Here is a 27,116-nt window from a genome sequence, read left to right as displayed (position 1 = left end):
TCTCCTATATCTACTATTCCTTTCTTCTATTCCTATATCTCTTCTTCTATTCTTTCATTGATATGTTCTATTACTATATCTTCTTTTCTATTATTTCTTAGATATATTTTACTATGAGTATCTCCTCTATAACCTTCATCATGTATTTTACTATGTGTATATAGATATATACCCACTAAAACCCTCATTGTGTATTGGACAAAATAAATAAATAAATAAAATAAAACCTGGTCACGGAATGAATTAAGTTCTTAAGTTGAGGTACCACTGTACAGTAGAAGCAAAAGGCCAGTCTGGCTGTGAACATTCTTCCTTTAGGCCAGCGGTTCCCAAAGTGGAGCTCACGCCCCACAGGTGGACAATATGATTTTTAATGGGGGCAATTGAAACCTTGTTTAAACCACGTTAATGGCCTTGTAGGCTTCCTCTGTGTGAGTAGGAGTTCACTTTTTGAATAGTAAGAATTCCATGTCATAGGTGTGTGAGAGGTGTGGGTGCAGGTGGGGGTTCCAATTGACTGCCACTACCAGTGCTGATGTGCGCCCAGCTTCAGTTGACCATCATGCACGCAGATCAAAGTGAGATCTTATTTTCTGTGCATGCACAGGAAGCAAATCTTGTGAGAAAACGTGCGGGATGTGCAAGATTTCAGCAATTTTTTTGCTTCCACACTGAAAATCGCTGAAATCTCACATGTGCATCCTCTCGTGAAGTTTTGCTTCCTGTGCATGTGCAGAAGCCAAATCTGCGTGCCCACCTGCTGGTCACCTAGAGCAGTGCATGTGACTCCATTTCCGCTACCCGTGCCGCATTCCTCCCCTCCCCCGTTCCAGTAGGAACCTGATACTGGGTGTGTGGCATCAGGATTTTAAAGATGCTTAGGATGGGCATGGCCAAAAAAGTTTGGGAACCACTGTTTTAGGCTAAAGAAAAAGGGCAGGGAAGTGCCCCATAAAATATGTTTTGAATTCCCAGTTTAGAAAATGATATTGGAGGAAAATGATTGTATGACTATAACTTGTTGCTTGTATCCTTATGATTTATATTATATTAATATCGATTATTTCCTGATTGCTTATTTGTACTCTATGACAATCATTAAGTGTTGTACCTCTTGATTCTTGACAAATGTATATATTATTTTATGTACACTGAGGGCCTATGCACCAAAGACAAATTCCTTGTGTGTCCAATCACACTTAGCCGATAAAGAATTCTATTCTATTCTATTCTATTCTATTCCATTCCATTCCATTAACATCATGCTTTCCAGATCAAAATCCACTAGTACAAACCAAGTACTTTTTGCTTTGACACTGACAATAGTTGCCATGTTCAAAATTAATGTAGTTCACATTATTTTAGTATGAGCTTAATATTCAAAGTTTGGTTGACTGCAGATGAAGAGCCTTATGTCTAAATTAATGCAAATATTATACATTTAACACCCCCCCAATTGTAATTGTCACAATCTCCTTCAGGTTCTGCTGTGCTACCACACACATCATTGGCTATTCCTGGGAAGGATGAGCAAACAATGTATGAGGATGTATGCCAAGAATGGATATTCACCTGATTGCCCAGCCATAACAAGTACAGTTAGTCCTCGACTTATGACAACAATAGGGACCAGGATTTCCATAGTAAGTTGTTGCAATTGTTAGGTCAAATTAATTATAAAATATTAAGTATAAAGATAGAGCAACCAGCCTTGTGGTGCGGATAGAGCTGTGATGGCGCAGTGGTTAGAATACAGTATTGCAGGCTAATTCTGTTGACTGCTGACTGCCTGCTGTTTGGCAGTTTGATCCTCACTGGCTGCGGGTCGACTCATCCTTCTGAAGTCAATAAAATGAGGACCCAGATTGTTGGGGGCAATATACTGACTCTGCAAACTGCCTAGAGAGGGCTGTAAAGCACTGTGAAGCGGTATATAAGTCTAAATGCTATTGCTATTGCTTGCAGCTAACAATTAAGATATTGAAGTGGTGACTAGCTTTTGCCTTTTTAAGGATCATCAATAAAGGAAGAAGCAATCATGTAATCCATCTCAGGCTAGTGTTTTGTAAAGCAGTCATGAAAGTTTGGGAACATAATTCAAATGGAGTGATCTGTCTCATTTGCAAAGATGTAATCTGTGACACTCTATTGAAACAAAAGTTGGATTTTTAAAAAGAGGACAGGAGAAGACTCATGCGTATACTCTGACAATCAAGAAAACCAACCAATGGATTAATCCAGCAAACCAACCCATAATTCTTACTCAAAGTACAAGCAACCAGGTCCAAATTGTCCTAGATTGCCATTGAACAAATCTCTCTATATGACCGCTGGGAGACAAAAAGGATTTGATGGCACATAATCAACTTGTATAGTACAGAAAAATTAGAAGAATTTTGATTTTTGTAATTTCAGTGTGTCAGCTTTTAGTATTGATTGTTGTATGCTACTCAAAGTCACTTCTTATGAGACAGGTAGTTTGAGAAATTTAATAAATAAATAAAATATTGTTGTAAAACAAAGTACAAACATGAGACTGCTACAGAATCAGCAATCCATAATGTAATTCATTAGAAAAATAATAGATTGCACATTCTACCGCAAGACACATAACATTAATATGCTCTGGAGTATATTAATATTAATATAGAATAGATTGCACATTCTATCACAAGATACATAACATTAATATGATCTGGAGTTGCAGTTCCAAAATACCAGAGTTGGGGTGGGCTATCCATTAAAAAAATATAACCATTTATATAACAATTTAATGGCCACTTAAATACATTGAAATAAAAATGCCAGCAGAAAAGGCTTCCAGGCTGAGGTTTTCCCAGAAAATTCCCAGTCTGTTTCTAATTTCTTTGCCATTTCCAATCTTGAGTTTTACTAATCATGCAAAAACAGCACAACTTAAGAATGGACGGTTTTCAGTTAGGAGAGAGAAGTTAGGAGAGAGAAATGAAGTTTACAGCACTTTGGACAGCTCCTAAGATGAAGAAATCATTAAATGGAGCAAGCCTACATTGATACATACATGATGATATATTTTTAATTTACTAAAGACCCAGATGATGAAATAAGGATTGGTGACAGCAATGGATAAGGAGTTAACACAGAGATGAAAGGATTAAATTAGATATTGAGTTAAGATGTTTATGTTTTATTATAGATAGAAAAAGGGAATATAAGGGAATAGATTTTATAATATTGCTATCCATCGATGAAATATGTCTCATGTGTAGTTAATTTCAATTATTTTAGCAAAGAAGTAGTTAAAAGTATATATTAAAAGTATTATTAGCATTTTTTCTCTGAATGTTTAACATATCAAAGAAATATAATTTTTTACTATTTTAGGCCAGTGATGGCGAACCTATGACGCGCGTGTCAGCACTGACACGCATAGCCATTTTCGGTGACACGCGGCCGCCGAGAAAAGGGGAGCTTTAGGGAGTGGCCAAGATGCAAATCTCCCCGCTTTCCAATTTCCCACCGACTGCAAGCAGGTACAGCAGGGCCACCGATAGGCCAGTATTACCGGGACTGGCGTCAGGGGCCCGGCCAAACTGAAAATGGGGGGGGGTCCTGCCCACCCAGGTTTTGGCCCGCCACCGTGTGCCGGCCCCCTGGCGCCCGCAGCAGTCATTGTGCTGCACCGTTCACTGTAGCCTGCGCACACCTGCGCCAGCGCAACCCAAAACGCCGCCCGCCCTGCGCACCCTTTTCCAAGGGTGCGCATGAACCAACCCCGCCCCCCGCGCCTCTAGCCCCCTCGCGCCCCTGGCTACTCGCCGCTGCCCCCTGCCCGCCCGCCCGCTTCGCCTCTCTTTCTCCTCCGCTGCAAGAGAGGCGCGGCAGGCATTCTCACAGTGGGGGCCGGCGAAGGCGATATTCAGTGTCGGGCGCGCGGCCCGGCGCGCGCTCTCCCCATTGCCCTGCCAGCCCGCCAGGAACATTCAAAGTAAGAAAAACCTTCGCTCTTACTTTGAATGTTCTGGGCGGGCTGGCAGGGCGATGGGGAGAGCGCGCGCCGGGCCGCGCGCTCGACACTGAAAATCACTTTCGCCAGCCTCCGGAGAACGAAAGAGAATGAGAGCAACAGAGCAAGATAGAGAGAAAGTGAGAAAGAGAGAGGGGGGAGAGAAAGAGATAGCAAGAGAGAGAGAACGAGAGAGAGAAAGAGTGAGAGAAAGAAAACGAGAGAAAGAGTGTGAGAGAGAAAGCAAGAGAGAGAGAGAAAGAAAACAAGAGAGGGAAAGTGAGAAAAAGAGAGGGAGAGCAAGAGGGGTTATTAATTTGTTATTAAAAAAATCATGCCGGGCTCGCAAAAAAGAGAGTCCGAAAAAAGAACTATGTGGACCATAGTTCCCTCTAAGCTGAGCAGTGAGCAATCTCTCACTTAAAAATCATCATCAACTCAGAGTTTTCCAAACCTGCCCAGAAGCCGAGAGGGAAATTTTATTATTATTTCTGTGCTGCCCAGTCCCGAAGGGACTGCCGCTCAGACACTATACTTTTCCGCTCACCCCCCCAAAAATTTAGAGAGAACACTGATGTGGACGTCACGCTGTTTGCTTCCTCCTTTGGCGGCTCGTAACTAGATTTTTACAACCCCCTGCCCCCCTTGATAAGCTTTTTCTTGAATCTGACCAGTTTGGGGAGTCACCCCCCTCCAGGAAAGAGTTGCAGCAGGAAAGCAGCGCATATGAAAAGCGCGCTGCTTTCCCGGAAAGCCGGCTTTCCTGGCTGGCACAGGGCTTTCCCGGGCAGCTGGCTTGAGCCTTGTGCCGGTCAGCAAAGCCAGCTGCCCGCCGGAGACGTGGAGAGAAAGAAGGGAAAGCGAGGGAGGGAAAGAGGAGAGGAAAGAAGGAGGGAGGGAGGGAAGGAAGGGAGAGAAAAGTGAATGAGAGGGAGAGAGAAAGGGAGGAAGAGAGGAAGGAAGAGATAAATATAAAGGGAGAGAGGGAGAAAGAGAGGGAGAAGGAGGGGAAGAGGGGAAGGAAGGAAAAGAGAGAGAGAAAGAGAAAAAAGTGGAAGGAAGAGAGAAGGAAAGAAAGGAAGGGAGAGAGAGAGAAAGAGAGAGAGAGAAGATAGGAAGGAAGAGAGAGAGTGAGAGAGAGCAAGAAAGAAAGAAAGAGTGAGAGAGGAGAGAGGAAGGAAGAGAGTGAGAGAGAGTGAGAGTGTTTTTTTCTCAAGGTGACACACCACCCGAATTATGCTCGGTTTTTTGGCAAATTTTGACACACCAAGCCCATCACTGTTTTAGGCACTGATTCTGTGGTTTTTTTTAACTGCTTATGTTATTTTTACTGTATATTGGAAAAAAAATAAAGAAAAATTTGTACACCCCCCTAAATAAATAAAATGGAGCGAGCCTGACTAAATGACACTAAGAAAAATTAATGTCTGCTCTTGATCCATGTTTCTGGTCTGAGGAGTGATACAGATGCAATATATACAAATTTATTTTCACGACATTTTAAATTTAGGAACTATTTTATTTCCTTACCTGGAGGACCCTGGTCCCCTGGTTGTCCAGGAGGGCCAGGTACATAAGCATTGGATGCAAGTACTTTTTCTCCCGTGATTGGTTTGCTAAGGTCAACGGCGTTGTTTGGTAGCCAAGCAACCTGAAATAAAAGAAGGGTCATAGGCTAGAAGCCACTGGTCTATTCACAATACTAGGACAAGGGGGCATTCCCTAAAGCTCATAGGTAAGAAAGTGAAGACAAATCAAGGGAGATATTTCTTCACCTAGAGGGTCGTTGGCTTATGGAATTCACTTCCAGAAGAGGTTGTGACAGCTGTCAGCCTGGATAGCTTCAAGGCAGGATTAGACAGATTCATGGATGCCAAGTGTATCGGCAGTTATTGAAATTGATGTCCATGTTGATTGAGGCAGGCAGGATTCCCTTGGGTACCATTTGTTGGGGGTCAAGGGAAAAGGAGGGTTTTGCCTTATCTTTCTACTCAAGATCCCCATGTACAATTGGTGGGCCACTGTGTGACACAAAATGCTGGACTCGATGGGCTTTGGCCTGATTAAGCATGGCTCTTCTTACGTTATTAATTTCTTATTATTTCAATTCCCCACCTTCAAAATTCTGCTACAAGGTAGGTTTCAGGTAGACTACTACTTTGCCTTGAAACTAGAGAATGCAAGACTCTAGCACTTTTATGATCACAGTCAGAACTCTGATATAACTGTTTGCAAAGGGCCCAAAACGGTTGATGTCAAGTCTGATACATTGAAGGATTCAATTTATTGATGGATCTGAATGTCGAAAAAATATAGCAGGATTTAGAATGAAGGGCAAAATCTGATTCCGATGCCCACACTGTGTATACAAGCAGTTTGTTAGGATCTACTGCTATGGTATTACCCAAATCTCATCAGGACTAAAAGCCCAATGTACTGCAAATACAGTGGTACCTCTACCTACAAACACCTATACTTACGAACCTTTCTTGATACGAACTGGGTGTTCAAGATTTTTTTTGCCTCTTCTCAAGAACCATTTCCCACTTCCAAAACTGAGCCCGGAAAAATTATGTGTGACCATTACGCGTCAGCATCTATTTATTTATTTGTTATTAGAGTTTATAGGGACCTTACAGGTCATCAAGTTCAACCCCCTGCTTGAGCAGGAAATCCTACAGCACTCCAGCCAAATGGCAGTCCAATCTCCTCTTGAAAATGTCCAAAGTTGGGGAGTTCACAACCTCCGGTTGATCGCTCTCACCGTCAGGAAATTCTTCCTTATCTCCAGGTTGAATCTTTCCTTGGTCAGCTTCCAACCGTTGTATCTCATCCGACCATCTGGTGCTCTGGAAAATAGTGTGTCCCCCTCCTCTCCGTGGCAACCTCTTAAGTACCTGTATACAGCTATCATGCCCCCCCTAGCCCTTCTTTTTACTAGACTATCCATGCCCAGTTACCGCAACCTTTCCTTGTATGGCCTGGTCTCTAGTTCCCTTATCATTTTAGTTGCTCTTTTCTGCACCCTTTCCAGAGTCTCTATATCTCTTTTGAAGTGTGGTGACCAGAACTGGATGTAATACTCCAGGTGCGGTCTGACCAGGGCCTTATAGAATGGTATTATTACCTCTCTGGTCTTGGAGTGTATCCCCCTGTTCATGCAGCTTAGGATTGTGTTGGCTTTTTTAGCCACTGCTGCACATCCTGCCAAGATCGTCCGGTAACTTAAAACTTTTTGTTAATTTATTTTTTCATTCTTATTTTTGTTATGGCTTTCTATGTGTGTATAGGTGTACTTTTTTTGTTTTAAACATAGTAAAAAGACAAAAAGGGTGACTTTTGGGATGGGTTCGCATGCGTTATTTGCTTTTACATTAATTCTTATGGGAAAAATGGCTTCTTCTTACGAACTTTTCTTCTTACGAACCTGGTCATGGAACGAATTAAGTTCGTAACTAGACGTACCACTGTATTCCAAAACACCACATCCATAGAAACATAGAAACATAGAAGACTGACGGCAGAAAAAGACCTCATGATCCATCTAGTCTGCCCTTATACTATTCCCTGTATTTTATCTTAGGATGGATATATGTTTATCCCAGGCATGTTTAAATTCAGTTACTGTGGATTTATCAACCATGTCTGCTGGAAGTTTGTTCCAAGGATCTACTACTCTTTCAGTAAAATAATATTTTCTCATGTTGCTTTTGATCTTTCCCCCAACTAACTTCAGATTGCGTCCCCTTGTTCTTGTGTTCACTTTCTTATTAAAAACACTTCCCTCCTGGACCTTATTTAACCCTTTAACATATTTAAATGTTTCGATCACGTCCCCCCTTTTCCTTCTGTCCTCCAGACTATACAGATTGAGTTAATGAAGTCTTTCCTGATACGTTTTATGCTTAAGACCTTCCACCATTCTTGTGGCCCGTCTTTGGACCCGTTCAATTTTGTCAATATCTTTTTGTAGGTGAAGTCTCCACAGTTCTTTAACATTGGTGATATGGGCTGGAGTATTGAGAGCTGCAGTTAGATGCCTGCTTGCACTAGCCTGAACTGGTTGATGAAAGACTCATTGTTATTATCCTTGGAGCAACCTCCATTCAAGAACCGTGATCTATTGATGAGCCAAAGAAGGGTTTTTCCTTCTAGAAGCCAGACTCTTTACATTGAGAAAAACATTTTCTTTCTCGGATAGGAAGGTGGAGTATTTTAATTGTGTATCTAGCTATCTTGCATTAAATATTTCTGTTAAGGAAGCCAACTTGCTATAGCAACCTGATTTTGAAGTCCAGATCACATGGGTTGGTTCTCTCATTGCCAATGTTCTCACTTCCCACTCTCTTCTGGAATAACCTTTGACTTCTTCTGGATTTCAACACTTGCCTGCTTTTGATGTGGAGCCTTCTTATTGCCCTCACCAGATGCTAACACACACTGAACTCATTTCTATTCCATTCCACTGTCTTGATTCAATCTTGGAATCGCAAGTTGAGAATGACCTCAGCCTTACTTCATGCACGAATCTTTCCCCACAAGAATGTAAATACTTGTACAGAACCCTATCCAGAGGGGCAACAGTCACGGAGATGAATTCTAACCCTTGCTGAAACCTACACGTTATGTTGTAATTTTGAAGAGGTTCCATGCAGAATAATTGCCAACTTGGCTTGGAAGATGGCCTGGCTAGGTCCAGTCTAGGACTTTCTTCTAATTAAATGCATACTTGCTTGTATCTGAGTAAGCACATACACATACAGAGTATTTGCACACATGGGACTGTTTGTATGCCTAGACTGTCTGTGATTTATTTCCTTTGGCAAAAGCATCCTGACTAAGTTTTGCAATTCTGTCAAGGGGATAGAGTAGAAGATTAAACCAGAAATTTCTGAAAAATGTCTACGTCCAGGAAAGCTTTTCTGGCACGGCTGCCCCAAATCCCAACCAATGCAGAGAATTCCAGAGGATAATTTAGGATCAATTCATGCACGGTATTCTTCAAGATGTTTGGATTTTGCCATCGCATACTGTAAACGGAGATTGCAATTCGGAAAGCAGGTCCAATCCTAGGTTTGGTTAAAAACGGTCCAATTTATAACTGTCTGTCATTGCTGCCTTCCGTGGCTGGAACTTATAATAACCTTCAAGTTATCATTATAAACCACCAGAACAATCCTATCACTAATTAAGCCAATGATTCATTTTACCACCCGAGGGATTGCTTGATGCAATTTTCTCTCCCATCCAATAATGTCCTTGGAAACGACACTGAAATACTGTTTGCACACATTTTATGAAGTCAGTCAAACCTGTCATGTTTTCCCCCAGAATGCCCCATAAGAAACATCTTAGGTATTTAGGGGAAAGTGAAAAGAAGGAGAAGAACTCTGAAAATGTCCTTTGTGAGTTCAGTATCTGCAATTTGCCTTCAGTCTCAATCTCTTTTTGCCTGTAATGGCATGTGGGAATGACCTTGGGACCAGGTCAGCCCAGACCAGGTCTCTCCAAACCTGGCAACTGAAGCATGGTGGACTTCAACTCCCAGAATTTTCCAGCCAGCTGGTGATTTTTTAAACTGTTTTTTCTTAATCTTTTATGATGTTTTTAAATGTACAGTGGTACCTTGTACAGTGTACTTACGAACTTAATTCATTCCGTGACCAGGTTCTTAAGTAGAAAATTTTGTAAGAAGAAGCAATTTTTCCCATAGGAATCAATGTAAAAGCAAATAATGTGTGCGATTGGGGAAACCACAGGGAGGGTGGAGGCTCTGTTTCCTCCCAGGAGATTCCTAGAGAGGTCCAACAGAGGCTTCTCCTCACCTGTTCCGGCCCTGTTTCCTCCCAGGAGATTCCTAGAGAGGCCTTATGGAGGTTTCTCCCTGCCTTTTCTGATTACAGTTTCAGAGGCTCGGGTTTGTAAGTGGAAAATGGTTCTTGAGAAGAGGCAAAAAAATCTTGAACACCCGGTTCTTATCTAGAAAAGTTCGTAAGTAGAGGTGTTTGTAGGTACAGATACCACTGTACTTTAGATCCTGTTGTAAGCTGCCCATACTCATTTGGGATTTGGGTGGCATAGAAATACAATAGATAGATAGATAGATAGATAGATAGATAGATAGATAGATAGATAGGTAGGTAGGTAGGTAGGTAGGTAGGTAGGTATATAGGGAGGTAGAGAAGGAGTAAGAGGTGGAAAGAAAGTGAATAGAAGGAGTGTGGAGAAGTAAGTAGTAAGGAGAAGGAGATGTAGTAGGAAAGGGAAGAGGTGTAAGAAAGTAGGTACTAGAGATAGAATAGTCACCTGAGATAGAAAGAGGGGAGTGGAGAGAGGGAAGACTGAGATGGTGTGAATAATAAAATTAAAAATTGAATGTAACTTAGATTATTGTGCTATTGTCTTCAGGTGATAAGATATGTATATTGATTTCTATTGAAGGTATATGTGATGTATGTTATGTACCGGTATGTTGCTGATGTGGGGAAAAATTAAAAAAAACTGCTGTCATGTATCCCTCAGTTTAAGCAGATGTTGGATAACCATCTGTCTGAAGTAGTGTAGGGTTTCCTGTCTAGGCAGGAGATTGGACTAGAAGACCTCCAAGGTCCCTTCCAACTCTATTGTTATTGTTAGTCCTTCTTTTCATTAAAAGAGACATACCCAATTTTTGTAATTGTTCTTCATATGTTTTAGTCTCCAGTCCCCTAATTATTTTTGCTCTTCTCTACATGTTCTTCTCTTCTCTGAACTTTTTCTAGAGTATCAATATCCTTTTTGCATCATGGTGACCAAAACTGAAAGCAGTATTCCATGTGTGGCCTTACCAAGGCCTTTTAATGTGGTATTAACACTTCATGTGATCTTGATTTTATCCTTCTATTAATGCAGCCTAGAACTGTGTTGGCTTTTTTCTGCACACTTTTTTTATTTATTTATTTGTTTTGTCCAATACACAATAATACACAATGAGGGTTATAGAGGATATAACCAGGTAGAATGTATTAAAGGGGGAATAGAGGACAAAATAAAGGAGTGAAATATAACTATGAGAGAATAGCAGAAAAAGATATAGGTATAGAAGAGAAGATATGTGAGATATAGGAGAGACAATAGGACAGGGGACGGTAGGCACTCTGGTGCACTTACTGAGTCAGCCCCTTACTGACCTCTTAGGAACTTGGTGAGGTCCACCGTGGATAGTCTAAGGGTAAAGTGTTGGGGGTTAGGGGATGATACTACAGAGTCTGGTAGTGAATTCCAAGCTCCAACAACTCGATTACTAAAGTCGTATTTTTACAGTCAAGTTTGGAGCGGTTAATATTAAGCTTGTATCTGTTGTGGGCTCTTGTGTTGCTGTGGTTGAAGCTGAAGTAGTCTTTGACAGGCAACATTGTTCTGTCAGAGAGAAAAAATTTCAGGGATTTCCTGTGATTCCCTCGCAGGAAATTTTTATTTGTTTTATTTATTTATTTATTTTGTCCAATACACAATAATACACAATGAAGTTTATAGAGGATATAGTAGAGAAGAAATACGAGATATAGCAGAGACTATAGGACAGGGGACGGAAGGCACTCTAGTGCGCTTATGCACGCCCCTTACTGACCTCTTAGGAATCTGGAGAGGTCAACACTGCTGGCTCATATTTAAATGGTTGTCTATTAGGACTCCAAGATCTCTCTCTCAGTTACTACTGTTGAGCAAAGTACTACATATACTGTACCAGTGTGGTGTGGTATGGTGTGGTATGATATGGTATAGTATTCTAAAATGGATGATGTATCTCCAAAAGAACATACAAGCCCACAATCTATTCAAGCAATTACATTCACCCGCCAATTTCTCCCCTTATTCAACACCTATGTTTTCACGATTTGAGGCAGAAGGGATGCATTTCGTAAATGTACCTTTTGTTTCAGTTGCAATACCGTCTGTTTGATCTGGTGGAATTCACGGCAGGAGGCACAACAAGCCCCAGGTTTCACCACATTGTCCACCTTCTCAGAAAAGCCTGCTTTAAAAAAGAGAGAGAGAGAGAGAGAAAGTGGGAGAGAAGGAAAGCAAAACCGAGTATTTCAGTGCAAACCTTTTCTTCTTTTCTGAATAGAGATGTGACTAGAAAGACGGCAGAAAAATGTGTGCACAGAGGAAGAGCCTTCTCTGTGGCGGCCCCGACCCTCTGGAACCAACTCCCCCCAGAGATTAGAATTGCCCCCACCCTCCCTGCCTTTCGTAAACTGCTTAAAACCCACCTCTGCCACCAGGCATGGGGGAACTGAGATACACTCTCCCACTAGGCCTTACAATTTTATGCTTGGTATGTTTGTACGTATGATTGGTTTTTTATATAATGGGTTTTTAACTGTTTTTTAATATTGGATTTTGTTATTTACTGTTTACTGCTGTTGTTAGCCGCCCCGAGTCTGCGGAGAGGGGCGGCATACAAATCCAAATAATAAATAAATAATAAATAAATAAATAATAAATAAATAAATAAATACTAACTAACTATTCATTCATTCATTCATTCATTCATTCATTCATTCATTCATTCATTCATGTATGTATGTATGTATGTATGTATGTATGTATTTATTTATTTATTTATTGGATTTGTATGCCGCCCCTCTCCGTAGACTCGGGGAGGCTAACAACAGTAATAAAAACAGCATATAACAATCCAATATTAAAACAGTTAAAAACCCTTATTATAAAACCAAACATACATACAGACAGACATACCATGCACAAAATTGTAAAGGCCTAGGGGGAAAGAGTATCTCAATTCCCCCATGCCTGGTGGCAGAGGTGGGTTTTAAGAAGCTTACGAAAGGCAAGGAGGGTGGGGGCAATTCTAATCTCTGGGGGGAGTTGGTTCCAGAGGGCCAGGGCCGCCACAGAGAAGGCTCTTCCCCTGGGTCCCGCCAAGCGACATTGTTTAGTTGACGGGACCTGGAGAAGACCCACTCGGTGGGACCTAACTGGTCGCTGGGATTTTTGAAAATATGATTGCCTGAATGACCAACTTTGGCTACACTATTCAACTAGAGGACTGGGAAAAGATTTGGAAAGACAATTACAAATTAACAATATCTGTCCCATATAGAGAGAATTTATATGTCCTACCAGTGTCATTACGCCCCGGCAAGATTAGCAAAAATCTGCCCAAAATTAAAAAGTGAATGCTGGAAATGCTACCTGGTATGTACTACCATATGTGGTGGACATGCCCAGTAACAAAAAAAAATTGAATTGTAATTAAAATAATAATAAAAGAGATACTAGAGTATGAATTAGAACTAAAACCCGAGACTTATCTATTGGGAATAATTAGAGGTCAATATGAAAAGGCCAATTATTATTTAATAATGCATATATTAACTGCATCTCAACTGGTTTTTGCTCAAAACTGGAAGAAAGAAAATCTATTTATTTATTTATTAGATTTGTATGCCGCCCCTCTCCGTAGACTCGGGCGGCTAACAACAATAATAAAAACAGCATATAACAAATCTAATATTTAAAATAACTAAAAAAAAAACTTATTAAAAACCAAACAAGCACACACACAGACATGCCATGTATAAATTGTATAGGCCTAGGGGGAAAGGATATCTCAGTTCCCCCATGCCTGACGACAGAGGTGGGTTTTAAGGTGGGTTAAAATGCACCATCAGAGGACTTACTAATTAGGAAAATATTGGAATGCGCAAAATGGAGTAAACTTACCTTAGAGTTACAGAACAAACAGGATAAAGAATACTATGCCATATGGGAAATTTTTTATAATTGGATCAAGGAAAAAAAAAAGAAAATAGAATCTTAAAGAAAAATAGAGAAACCGAAGATTCGGAACTGTAATTGTAAATATGTATTTTACATTCAATGTTTTTGTTACACATTGACTTTTGTTTTGCTGTTTTGTTGGTTTTGCTTTAAAAAAAACCCTATTAAAACTATTAAAAATATATATTTTATTATAAAAAATTAAATTTAGAGAGAAAAATCAAATTGATACTAAGAGGAAATATTATTAATATAAAACATTGCTATACCGTTGAGAAAATGAAATAAAATGGATATATTAACAGGAAAACTAACAAGATGTATATATATGTAATAACTAATACAGTGGTACCTCATCTTACGAATGCCTCTTCTAATGAACTTTTCAAGATACGAACCCGGTGTTCAAGATTTTTTTGCCTCTTCTTCCGAACTATTTTCACCTTATGAACCCAAGCCACTGCTGCTGGGATGAAGGGGTTTATTTTTTCCCCCTTTTTTGAAGAAAGAAAAGGGAGGGGCGGCTTGGAGGGGGAAAAGACTCCATTTAAATAACTAGGAGAACAGCGTGTTTGCAAGCACCGAAAGAGTGTCTTTTTAAGAAAGAAAAGGGAGGGGTGCCCCCTTTGCCTTGCTTCTTCCATCCGCCCCCTTTAGCTGCTCCTCCCTGCCCTCTGTTAGTCTCCCTTCTAAAGTTTGGGATTTTCCTGAAGGATTTGCACGCATTATTTGCTTTTACATTGATTCCTATGGGAAACATTGTTTCGTCTTATGAACTTTTCACCTTACGAACCTCCTCCTGGAACCAATTAAGTTTGTATCAAGAGGTACCACTGTAAAAGGAAAATATTTTTTTATGTATGAGCTGCAAACCAATTACACCGCTATTTAGTTGGTGTCAATACTAAGCTATGATATCAAATAATCCATGTATAAAGCAAGATGCTTTATTTTTTTTGTTGTATGTTATATGTATATATTGTTGTTCTGTTCTTTCTTTGTTTTCTTTCTGTTTTAATGTATATATTTAATAAAGTATTTTTTAAAAAACGATTAAAAATAATAATAAAAAGTTCCTTCTTGATCATTCCGTGAGAAGCAGAGGTGCCCTCTGTTTTAACAGCTTTTCTTGTGAATCTTCACAAATGCCTGGAGAGCTGTGGAAAGTCTTAGCAGCAGCTGTTTCCAGTTAGCAGCTCTTAATGCCTCTTAGAAAACTTCTTTTATATCTTAAGGGGGGTGGGTGGGTGGGTGGGAAGGGTGTACTACTCCACTTTTATCTAAGTCGTTATTGTAAAAACGTAAAATGCAAAAGAACCACTGTGATTTATCAGCCCCCATTAAGAGGGCAAATTTTCAGACACCATAAATTGTGACACAGTAGCCTGTGCAAAGGAGAATTGCCTGAGGTTTGCACAAATGCAAACTTTTTTTTGTCACCAATGTGCAAATGCGACTCCTGGAGTAGAGATAAAGGGCAAAGGTTGAGAGTAAAAAGGGAATTCTACAATCGATCTGACGCAGGGGTGAATTGCTTCTGGTTCGCTTGTGCTTGTCGGTCGGAGGAGAGCCAGTCACGAAGGCAGGGCTTCCACCTGCCCTGACGCTGCTGTTTGAGTTCTTTTACCCTCTGCGCATGCACAAAATACTTCGTGCGTGTGCAGAGGGTAAAAGAACACACATGACAGTGTCTGGATGGATATACGGAGCCTCGTGCTGCCTTTGCAACCGGCTCTCCGACAACCGAAAGCACACGAGTGAACTGGGAGTGTTTCACCTCTGATCTGACGTTATGTATCAAGTCCTTTTTAATGTGGGGAAAAAAAAATAGATTAAGCACTTTCTGTCCTAAAAGAGCATTTTTTTTGTTCTGCCCCCTCCCTCCCATAACTGATGCATCTTCAGCAATTGTGCTAACTTTTTACAATTTTGTTTAAATGATTTGGCACCACTGTGTAACGCCCAGAAAGTTATGCTTAAGATTTTATAAGCTTTACAAATAAGTAAGTACTGTAAGTAAGTAAGTAAGTAAGTAAGTAAGTAAGTAAGTAAGTAAGTAAGTAAGTAAGTAAGTAAGTAAGTAAATAAATAAGTAAATAAGTAAATAAGTAAATATTTAATAGAAAATGAATTAAAACTCCCCCCCTATTTGGAGAATCAAGAAAATAAGCTACTTCCTGAGTCTTTCCAGCATGAAGCAATTCATATTATTGATAGTATGAAAAATGGTAAAATATCAAGGCTTCATGGTTTACCTATAGACCAGTGGGTCTCAACCTGGGGATCGGGACCCCTTTGGGGGTCGAACGACCATTTGACAGGGGTCACTTAAGACCATGGGAAAAGACAAATTTCCCATGGTGTTAGGAAGTAAACTTTCTATTCTGGTGCCTTGGAACATATTTTTACAATCCGACCTATCAGGCAATCAGTGGGGGTGTCCCTCTGATCTTCCTGCCAATCAGCTTAAACCGTTGTTGGGAGAATTGGCGATAGACTTATGGTTCGGGGTCACCACAATATGAGGACATGTATAAAGGGGTCATGGCATTGGAAAGGTTGAGAACCACTGCTATGGAGCGATATAAAATGCTTAATCTCTCTCCCCCCCCAAAAATATCTGACTTTGATACATCATCGGCTTTTATTAATAATGTTTAAATGGGCAAGCTGTTACAAAACCAGATAAAGATAGAACATTTTGTCCTAAAGAGCAAGTTTTTTCCCTGATCCCCCCCCCCAAAGAAATCCCTATGCATTTTCAGCAACTGAGCTAATTACTGTTTATATCTCTTTGGATTCATTCTACAACAACTATATAACAATATAAAGTAGAAATGTGTGATGCATTATGCAGATGAATTGTTCATGAATTGTGAACTATATCTATTGACAACATCTGTTTATTTTGCTTCCAGTGGCAAAAAAGTGAATATAAATCCCATAAATGGACAAATCATTTACATATTTTGTTTTTAAAAAATCATGACAGGGTAGAGGGAAAAAGGAAATTTTATTTCTGATAGTTCAAACTGTTGCTTCACTTCTTACCTTTTCCAACTCAGAATTGCTTTTATGCTTTAAAGTCAATTTCCTTACATTGATTTTTACCAAAGATAAAGCTGACATTTTACAGATGTTGAGTTCTGGCTTCATGATCAAGGTATTTAAAATAATAGTTTGTGAACACAGTAATGGAAAAATATACAGTTTTCCTATATAGGCTCAATGGAAGATGCAGATATATCCTTCGATCAATTTCAGGCCGGCTGCTCTCTCCAATAACCTTGAGTTAATGGCATCTTAATCCCAACTAAGTGTAAGTACCTGGGAATCTAGAAGTTACAATGAGCTGTGGTGTCACAGTGGTGAGAATGCAGTATTGCAGGCTAATTCACTATACACTGCCAGCAGTTCAATTCTCACTGGCTCAAGGTTGAATCACTTCTATCCTTCTAGAGATCAGTTAATGGAGGGCTCAGATTGTAGGGGGCAATATTGTTAAGAGAGTCATGAACTGGGAGAGCCAATGGTAACAAGGTCAGCCAATGAACGGGCATAGCAACTCAGTCAGCCAATAGGAGCTACTTCTGAGTCTGTGCAGAGAATCAAAACTGAATAATTAAGCTTAAGGCTGGGTGTGGCTCAGTCTGTACTCTTCCACTCTGAACTCTGCTGAAATGAAACTAACTGTTCTCTGCTGTCTTTAACTGCTTGAACTCTGCTAATGGTATTGTAAATTCATCTGTTACTACGTTTATAAAGAAGTTTGTGAATCCAGCTGAATTAGTCATCCGTGTGTGCTTTTGGTTTTGAATTTTGCAACAAACTTTAATACATATGCTGACACTTCAAAACACTCAGCAGAGTGCTGTAAAGCACTATGGAACAGTATATAAGTTTAAGTGCTATTGCTACAAGCCTAGAACATTTAAAAAGTACCAGTTGAAGAGACAGGACTGTGGGTTTACCAGTATTCAATGTCCTCTCCAAAATGGTTTCCTAGAGACATACGCTATTGACCTACACAACCAAGCCATTTCTAATTTTCTATGCATGGTGATGATTTGCAGTATCTCAGTAAAACTGTGAGCTGGGGTGGCGCAGCAGGTAGAGTGCTGTACTGCAGGCCACTGAAACTGACTTGTAGATCTGAAGGTCAGCGGTTCAAATCTCATCACCGGCTCAAGGTTGACTCAGCCTTCCATCGTTCTGAGGTGGGTAAAATGAGGACGTGGATTGTGGGGGCAATACCTAGCATTGTTAAAAAAGTGCTATTGCTAACATGTTGTAAGCCTCCCTGAGTCTAAGGAGAAGGGTGGCATAAAAATCGAATGAATGAATGAATGAATGAATGAATAAATAAATAAGACAAATAAACAAACAAACAAATAAATAAATAAAACTGAGCACTGAGATTTTAGGGATGCTTAATTCTACAGCACCCTTCATAGAAGAGTAGAAAAGAAGCAAACTGAATTATAGAGCAGCTTTCAACTTTAAGATATGCCATCTCTAAGTTGATAACTACAATTAGGATAAACTAGACTAGACCAGAACAGATCTTACTGGTGAAACATTTCTATTCAATAGTTCCTCTTTAGCATGGAGTATTCTTTTCTTCAAGGAATATTGGGTATTTCACTATATGTTAACTATTAGTTTGAAGTCGTGTGACCTGCTATTGTAGAGTTAAGAAGACTTTATGTAAGTGTGTATGTAAGTAGATCGTGCAGAATGCAGCTGCGAGAGCAATCATGGGATTCCCAAGGTATGCCTATGTTACACCAACACTCCGCAGTCTGCATTGGTTGCCGATCAATTTCCGGTCACAATTCAAAGTGTTGGTTATGACCTATAAAGCCCTTCATGGCACCAGACCAGAATATCGCCGGGACCGCCTTCTGCCGCACGAATCCCAGCGACCGATTAGGTCCCACAGAGTTGGTCTTCTCCGGGTCCCGTCGACTAAACAATGTCGTTTGGCGGGTCCCAGGGGAAGAGCCTTCTCTGTGGTGGCCCTGACTCTCTGGAACCAGCTCCCCCCGGAGATTAGAACTGCCCCCACCCTCCTTGCCTTTTCTAAACTCCTGAAAACCCACCTCTGCAGTCAGGCATGGGGGAATTGAGACATCTCCCCCGGTCCTATACAATTTAGGTATGGTATGCTTTAATAATGGGGTTTTAATGTTTTTAAATTATTAGATTTGTCATGAATTGTTTTATTGTTGTTGTGAACCCCCCCCGAGTCTACGGAGAGGGGTGGCACACAAATCTAATAAATAATAATAATAATAATAATAATAATAATAATAATAATAATAATAATAAAATAAGTATGTGTGTGTGTGTGTGTCTGTCTGTCTGTCTGTCTGTCTCTCTCTCTATCTATCTATCTATCTATCTATCTATCTATCTATCTATCTATCTATCTATCTCGCAGGTTGTTAGTTATATTGTTTTTAATACAATCTTATCTGAGGCTTGGTTTGGATGATACAATGATTACTGTAGTTGGGTAAATACTATCTGCAGTGCTATATATAGTAAAATATAGGCGGGACCCAGGAGAAGAGCCTTCTCTGTGGTGGCCCCGGCCCTCTGGAACCAGCTCTCCCCAGATATCAGAGTTGCCCCCACCCTCCTTGCCTTTCGCAAGCTCCTTAAAACCCACCTCTGTCGTCAGGCATGGGGGGAATTGAAATTTCCCTTCCCCCTAGGCTTATAGAATTTATGCATGGTATGCTTGTATGTATGAGTGGTTCTTTAAATTGGGTTTTTTTAGGTTGTGTTAATATTAGATTTGTTTACATTGTCTTTTTATATTGTTGTTAGCCGCCCAGAGTCTTCGGAGAGGGGCGGCATACAAATCTGATAAATACAAATACAAAATATGAGACACCCAAAAGATATGTCCATAGTGACTAATGAGGAAAATACCACCACTACACATTTGAAACTCCAACCCCTGATTAAATTAAATAAATCATAATACCGGTATTTGCACAGTGATGGCATCACATGTATTTCATCATTGGTCTTTCTTACCTCGCCCAAGGGTGCCCGTGAGAATGTGTGTGATATCATAAGAAGTTGCAGCCTTTGATTCAACCTGCAGCTCCATTTTACTTAGGAAACTGATGAACCAGATTGCTTAGGCTGCTAAGTGAATTCTGTTTGGTGAAGAGCAAAAAATTACACATCCTAAGCCTTGAAACCTAAATCTTGTCTCATTTATTTTGGCAGGTGTTGCCAGAAAGTAGTTTGTAATGCATTCTTGCTCATGGGAGGTGATTAAATTTGTCATCTGTCTTGTATTAGCTACACTATGCCTTCATTTGATGATTAGCTATGGTTTATTGTCTGGGTAATATGGAAGAAAATTCTTCATGTCACAAGGTGTTGTTTCTTACCCTGCAAACGTTGAAAATATTTCTGAAGCCCAATAGAGGCAAACAAGCCTTGATTCTATAAACATTTATTCTTGTAAATTCAATTTACAAGAATACACTATTTGTATTCAAATACAAAACAATTTCTGCCAACCTGCAGAAATTGAAGACCTGTATGCTGCATGAGTCAAAAAGAGGGTCGTGAAAATATTTACTGACCCCTCGCATCCTGGACATAAACTGTTTAAACTCCTACCCTCAAAATGACGGTATAGACCACTACACACCAAGACAACTAGACACAAGAACTAAGTTTTTTTCTCAAATGCCATCACGCTGCTAAACAAATAATTCCCTCATCACTGTCAAATTATTCGCTAAGACCGCATTACTATTAATCTTCTCAATATCAACTTTATTTGATTAGTCAATCGACTATATCAAAGCGAGAAAAAGGACCACATCGGTCGTCATAAAACTGTGAATGGTTAAAATACAATAAAATTGGCTAAAATAGAGGGAATTTGAATAAATAATAAGTTAAAATGCAGTATAATATGCTAAAATTGAGTAGTAAAACATGAGAATACAACTTGTGCAAAGGATTATATTAAACAAATCTAAGATACTGATATAAAATATTCTTAAGTGAGTTCATCTCCTTTGCATGCCACCCCAATATGTTCTATAAAACGTATTCTCATCTGAACAGCCCTGAATATAAACTTAGCAGTTCTAGAAACTACATATATATTTGTACCCTGAAGAAAATATGATAATTGTCTATTACAGTCCCAGTGTATGATTTTGTCAAGTAGGGGCTGTAAATACTGAGGTCTTTCTGAGGAGTATAGTTTACAATTGAGTAGCACATGTGCAATGTCTTCTATTTCTGGTGCACCGCAAATGCATGTTCTCTCAAAATATGGTACTTGGTGGAATCGTCCATATTTGATCATAGAATCTAACTGCTCAAATCTTGCTCTAGTGAGTGCTGTTCTATGGTATTGGGTCAGACCCATTGTCAGGTATTTTTCTAGTTGAAAGGCTGTTTTGTTCTTGGCTAACCATTTCAGTGACCTGCACTTAGAAAGTGCCTCAATATCAGTTTGTGCATTAACATCTAAAACTCTTTGTTTAAATATTTCCTTGGCCTGATGTCTTCCCATCGTTCCTATCACCCGTTTCCTCCTACTTATGACTGTATGACTGTAACTTTGTTGCTTGTATCCTCACAATTTATATTAATATTGATTGTTTCCTGTTTGCTTATTTGTACCCTATGACAGTCATTAAGTACCTCAAGATTCTTGACAAATGTATCTTTTCTTTTATGTACACTGAGAGCATAGGCACCAATGGCAAATTCCTTATGTGTCCAATCACAGTTGGCCAATAAAGAATTCTATTTTATTCTATTCTAGGCTCTGCCTGAATGGAGTAAGATCGCAATAGGTAAATGTTCTTAGTAGGTTATCAATAATGCAAATTGTTTGTAGTTTTCTAAAAGGTAGATACTTAGATCTACCACTAGGTGGTACTCAAAGTAGAGTGTTCCAAACAATAATGATCAAGTGGAGGGAACTATATTTTTATATTAACCATGTGCTGGTCTGAAATTCCAGGTACAAATAATGAACAATTTATTGTTTTGTTTTATTCAGTTAATTCCATGTGTGCCTTGCCTCATCTTATTCCTGGCTTCTAACCCTGATGTGCTTGTACATGAAGCTTTTATGTATGATCAAACTACATCAGCCCATAGAAGATCCAGATAAAATTCCTTGTCCACTTCAACTTTTTGCTTTCTTTCTACCAAATACATCCCATTAAGGATGAAAATATGCACTGTGCTGAAAACTAAGGGAATTTCATCAGGCTGTACTTAAAGTCTTTCTTTGAAGGTGAGGTGGGAACAAAAATCTTGGAGATGTTTCCGTTTCGAAGCAGAGCTTCAAACAGATTAATGCTTCTATCGTAGGTTATGCTGACTTGTTCAGCTCCTACAACTTTGGACTTGAAATGTCTCCTTGTAACCTTTTGAGAATATGTGCTTCTTCTTAAACCAGATGGTCTTTCTTTGACTTTGGTATCTGAAGTTTAGAATGGACTTGACTTGAGAAATATTTTAGCTTTTTAAATATAAGTTATTTACATCTGGTAATTTACTAAATATGGTCCTTGGTGCTCGCTAATCTCTAAGCTGATCCCACAGTCAACCCTGAACTACAAATATTCTTTGTTATTGGCGATTTACTGTCTCAGATGAAATTAAGAACACTTAGCAAATAATGGTTTTTTAGTATCTTGATTATTAGCATTTTAAGATATTTTATAGCAGGGGTCTCCAAACTTGGCAACTTTAATATTTGACTTCTTTTTATTATTATATTGTGTTTTTATATTGTTGAAAGCCGCCTGGAGTCCCATTGGGAGTGGGCGACATAGAAGCCAAAGAAATAAATAAGTTAATAAGCAAATAAGTAAATAAATAAACCAATGACCAAATGAACAATAAATATAATATAATATGATATGATATAATATAATATAATATAATACAGTGATACCTCATCTTACAAACGCCTCATCATACAAACTTTTCGAGATACAAACCTGGGGTTTAAGATTTTTTTGCCTCTTCTTACAAACTATTTTCACCTTACAAACCCACCGCCGCCACTGGGATGCCCTGCCTCCGGACTTCCGTTGCCAGAGAAGCACCCATTTTTGTGCTGCTGGGCTTCCCCTGAGGCTCCCCTCCATGGGAAACCCCACCTCCAGACTTCTGTGTTTTTGTGATTCTGCAAGGGAATCCCAGCAGGGGAATCCCAGCAGCGCAAAAACGGGCACTTTGCTGGCAACGGAAGTCCAGAGATGGGGTTTCCCAGCGAGGGGAGCCTCAGTGAAATCGCAGCATTGCAAAAACACAGAGGTCCGGAGGTGGGGTTTCCTATGGAGGGGACCCTCAGGGGAATCCCAGCAGTGCAAAAACGGGCGCTTCGGCTGGTAAAAGGGGTGAATTTTGGGCTTGCACGCATTAATTGCTTTTCCATTGATTCCTATGGGAAACATTGTTTCATCTTACAAACTTTTCACCTTAAGAACCTAGTCCCGGAACCAATTAAGTTTGTAAGACAAGGTATCACTGTATAATATAATATAATATAATATAATATAATATAATATAATATAATATAATATAATATAATATAATATAATATAATATAATATAATATAATATAATATAATATAATATAATATAATATAATATAATATAATATAATATAATATAATATAATATAATATAATATAATATAATATAATATAATATAATATAATATAATATAATATAATATAATATAATATAATATAATATAATATTATATAATATAATATAATATAATATAATATAATATAATATAATACTGTATAATATAATATAATATAATATAATATAATATAATATAATATAATATAATATAATATAATATAATATAATATAATATAATATAATATAATATAAATAGTATAAATAAATAAGTAAATTAAAAAAAACCCATTGAGGACTTCAACTCCCAGAATTCCTCAGCCAGCTTTGAAGTCCATAGGAGTTGAAGTTCACAAGACTTAAAGTTGCCAAGGTTGGAGACCCCTATTTTATAGAATGGTGCTGTTTGTTTAAAATTAAAGAGAGGTGGTTTTAATATTATTATTTCTGTACTAAAATTTTCAGCTTGGCAACTTTAAGACAGATGGACTTCAACTCTCGGAATTCCCCAGCCATGCTGTTTTTCAAATACTTGTTAAAAGGCCTTAATCTTCATTGCTCACAATTACAAATATCTCTTATGAGATAGGCAGCTACACAAATACAACGAATAAAATAAATATGCAAAAACATACTATCTTTAGTTATTTAATGCCTCTTATTGTTATTTTTTCATCTGTGTTTTTTAATTTTTTAATATTATTTTGTTGGCCACCTTGATTTCTCAACCCAACTGGGAGGGGTGGGGTAGGGACCTATCCATCAATCAATGAATTGTCATAATTTCAATTCAATTTCAATTTACTAGATTTGCATGCCGCCCCTCTCCGAAGACTCGGGGCGGCTCACAACAGTAATAAAAACAGTATAACAATGGAACAAATCTAATAATAAAATTATATAAAAACCCCCAACAATTTAAAACTATACAGCACATACATACCAAACATAAAATATAAGAAAGCCTGGGGGAGATGTCTTAATTCCCCCATGCCTGGCAATATAGGTCGGTCTTGAGTAACTTGCGAAAGACAAGGAGGGTGGGGGCCATTCTAATCTCCGGGGGGAGTTGATTCCAGAGGGCCGGGGCCGCCACAGAGAAGGCTCTTCCCCTGGGGCCCGCCAAACGACATTGTTTGGTCAACGGGACCTGGAGAAGGCCAACTCTTTGGGACCTTATCGGTCGCTGGGATTCGTGTGGTAGAAGGCAGTCCCGGAGGTATTCTGGTCCAATGCCATGAAGGGCTTTAAAGGTCATTACCAACACTTTGAATTGTCACCGGAAACCGATCAGCAGCCAGTGCAGGCCACGGAGTGTTGTAGAAATGTGGGTGACTCTAGGAAGCCCCATGATAGCTCTCGCAGCCGCATTCTGCACGATCTGAAGTTTCCGAACACTTTTCAAAGGTAGCCCCATGTAGAGAGCATTGCAGTAGTCGAACCTTGAGGTGATAAGGGCATGAGCGACTGTGAGCAATGACTCCCTGTCCAAATAGGGCCGCAACTGGTGCACCAGGCAAACCTGGGCAAACGCCCTCCTCGCCACAGCCAAAAGATGGTGTTCCAATGTTAGATCATCAGAGGATCTAAGCAGAACAACGGGATTCTTTATTCATTGTAGTATTTGCTCCTTATTATGGCTAGCAGAATCAGAGTAATGTTTAAAAGGTAAACAAATTAGAGGGTAATAATTCAATGGCAGGACAACATGCTTTGCATATAGAGGTCCCAGTCAACATAGTTAAAATGATTATAACATCTAAATTGCAATCAGCAAGAATGAAGAATGCTGAATGACAAATGGCCCTTACTTGGACTTTATATGGGTCGATATTACTGAATATTTGCAGGATTTATGTTTTTTAAAGTTGTGCATTATTTTTTCTATTTTAGTGAAAGGTTTGTAGAAGGAATAGCAAAGAGGCAGTGAATTGTAGCTTTGCCATGAAAATAATCAGCAATTTTCAGAACTGGAAGATTTCAGTATGACACTTTGGACAGTCAAAAGTTCATCTCCAAAATGTCAACTATAATTTGTTTCTCTTTGATCATGTGACTTCCTAAGTAAAGTGTTGAAAGGACTACAATACTTGACATGGGGGAAAAAAAGGATAAATACTAGATGGCAGGAGAATTAAAGGATTTTTTAAAATCTCTCTTTGTTGCGAAATCTGTTGTCTACACTTTTCTAATTGGATGTCCTCCAGATGTGTTATCTTCTATTCCTATAATCCATGGTAGCTAAGGATGACTCACAATGACCATTGATTAACAAAATTTAAGTCAAACACATCTGGAGAGAATCAAGTTGTGGAAGTCAAGTTCTGTTACTTTATAGTGAATCTCTTAAAAACAAGGGTACAAAATTGTAGGCTTGTAAGACTACTTCTCCCAACATTCTTCCTTTGCATGGATCATGTTGGTGAAGAATATTAAGAATAATCTTAATAAAACATTATTTGGAGCATGGTCATCTGGCCTGAAACTTACATAAAATTTACCTGAACATAGAAACATAGAAGTCTGACGGCAGAAAAAGACCTCATGGTCCACCTAGTCTGCCCTTATACTATTTTCTGTATTTTATCTTAGGATGGATATATGTTTATCCCAGGCATGTTTAAATTCAGTTACTGTGGGTTTATCTACCACGTCTGCTGGAAGTTTGTTCCAAGGATCTACTACTCTTTCAGTAAAATAATATTTTCTCATGTTGCTTTTGATCTTTCCCCCAACTAACTTCAGATTGTGTCCCCTTGTTCTTGTGTTCACTTTCCTATTAAAAACACTTCCCTCCTGGACCTTATTTAGCCCTTTAACATATTTAAATGTTTCAATCATGTTCCCCCTTTTCCTTCTGTCCTCCAGACTATACAGATTGAGTTCATTAAGTCTTTCCTGATACATTTTATGCTTAAGACCTTCCACCATTCTTTTAGCCCGTCTTTGGACCCGTTCAATTTTGTCAATATCTTTTTGTAGGTGAGGTCTCCAGAACTGAACACAGTATTCCAAATGTGGTCTCACCAGCACTCTATATAGTGGGATCATAATCTCCCTCTTCCTGCTTGTTATACCTCTAGCTATGAAGCTAAGCATCCTACTTGCTTTCCCTACCGCCTGACTGCACTGTTCACCCATTTTGAGACTGTCAGAAATCACTACCCCTAAATCCTTTTCTTCTGAAGTTTTTGCTAACACAGAACTGCCAATACAATACTCAGATTGAGGATTCCTTTTCCCCAAGTGCATTATTTTACATTTGGAAACATTAAACTTCAGTTTCCATTGCTTTGACCATTTATCTAGTAGAGCTAAATCATTTACCATATTACAGACGGCTACAGGAATATCAACCCTATTGCATACTTTAGAGTCATCGGCAAATAGGCAAACCTTCCCTATCAAACCTTCCCCTATGGGAACAGCCTTTATGTCTGCAAAGAACAGTTTAGAAGACTTGATATAATACCTTTATCTCCTTTGGTGCATATTTTCCCATCATCCTCACGTATGTATCCTTCGTGACAGTCACACCGAAAGCTACCAAGAGTATTTACACAGATGTGAGGACAGAGAGGCTCACTGCTTGTGGCACACTCATCAACATCTGAAAGGAAACATATATAAGAACTGAGGAAATGAAGTGATCAAAAGTAAATATAACATACGTGTAACT

General features: G+C 39.1%; 1 protein-coding gene across 1 annotated transcript in view; it reads right to left on the bottom strand.

The window, feature by feature from the left end:
* Window positions 1–27,116, bottom strand: part of CCBE1 (collagen and calcium binding EGF domains 1) — a 251,303-nt gene that overhangs the window by 11,907 nt on the left and 212,280 nt on the right. The window contains exons 5-7 of the mRNA XM_070736913.1: window positions 26,910–27,047; window positions 11,896–11,999; window positions 5,516–5,636 (exon numbers count right to left, since the gene is read on the bottom strand). Of these exons, the coding sequence (XP_070593014.1) occupies window positions 5,516–5,636; window positions 11,896–11,999; window positions 26,910–27,047 (363 nt within the window). The remainder of the gene's footprint in view (window positions 1–5,515; window positions 5,637–11,895; window positions 12,000–26,909; window positions 27,048–27,116) is intronic.

Source organism: Erythrolamprus reginae, chromosome 2, assembly GCF_031021105.1.
Source record: "Erythrolamprus reginae isolate rEryReg1 chromosome 2, rEryReg1.hap1, whole genome shotgun sequence".
In the NCBI taxonomy this organism is placed as follows: Eukaryota; Metazoa; Chordata; class Lepidosauria; order Squamata; family Dipsadidae; genus Erythrolamprus; species Erythrolamprus reginae.
This window is presented reverse-complemented; position numbering and strand designations above follow the sequence as displayed.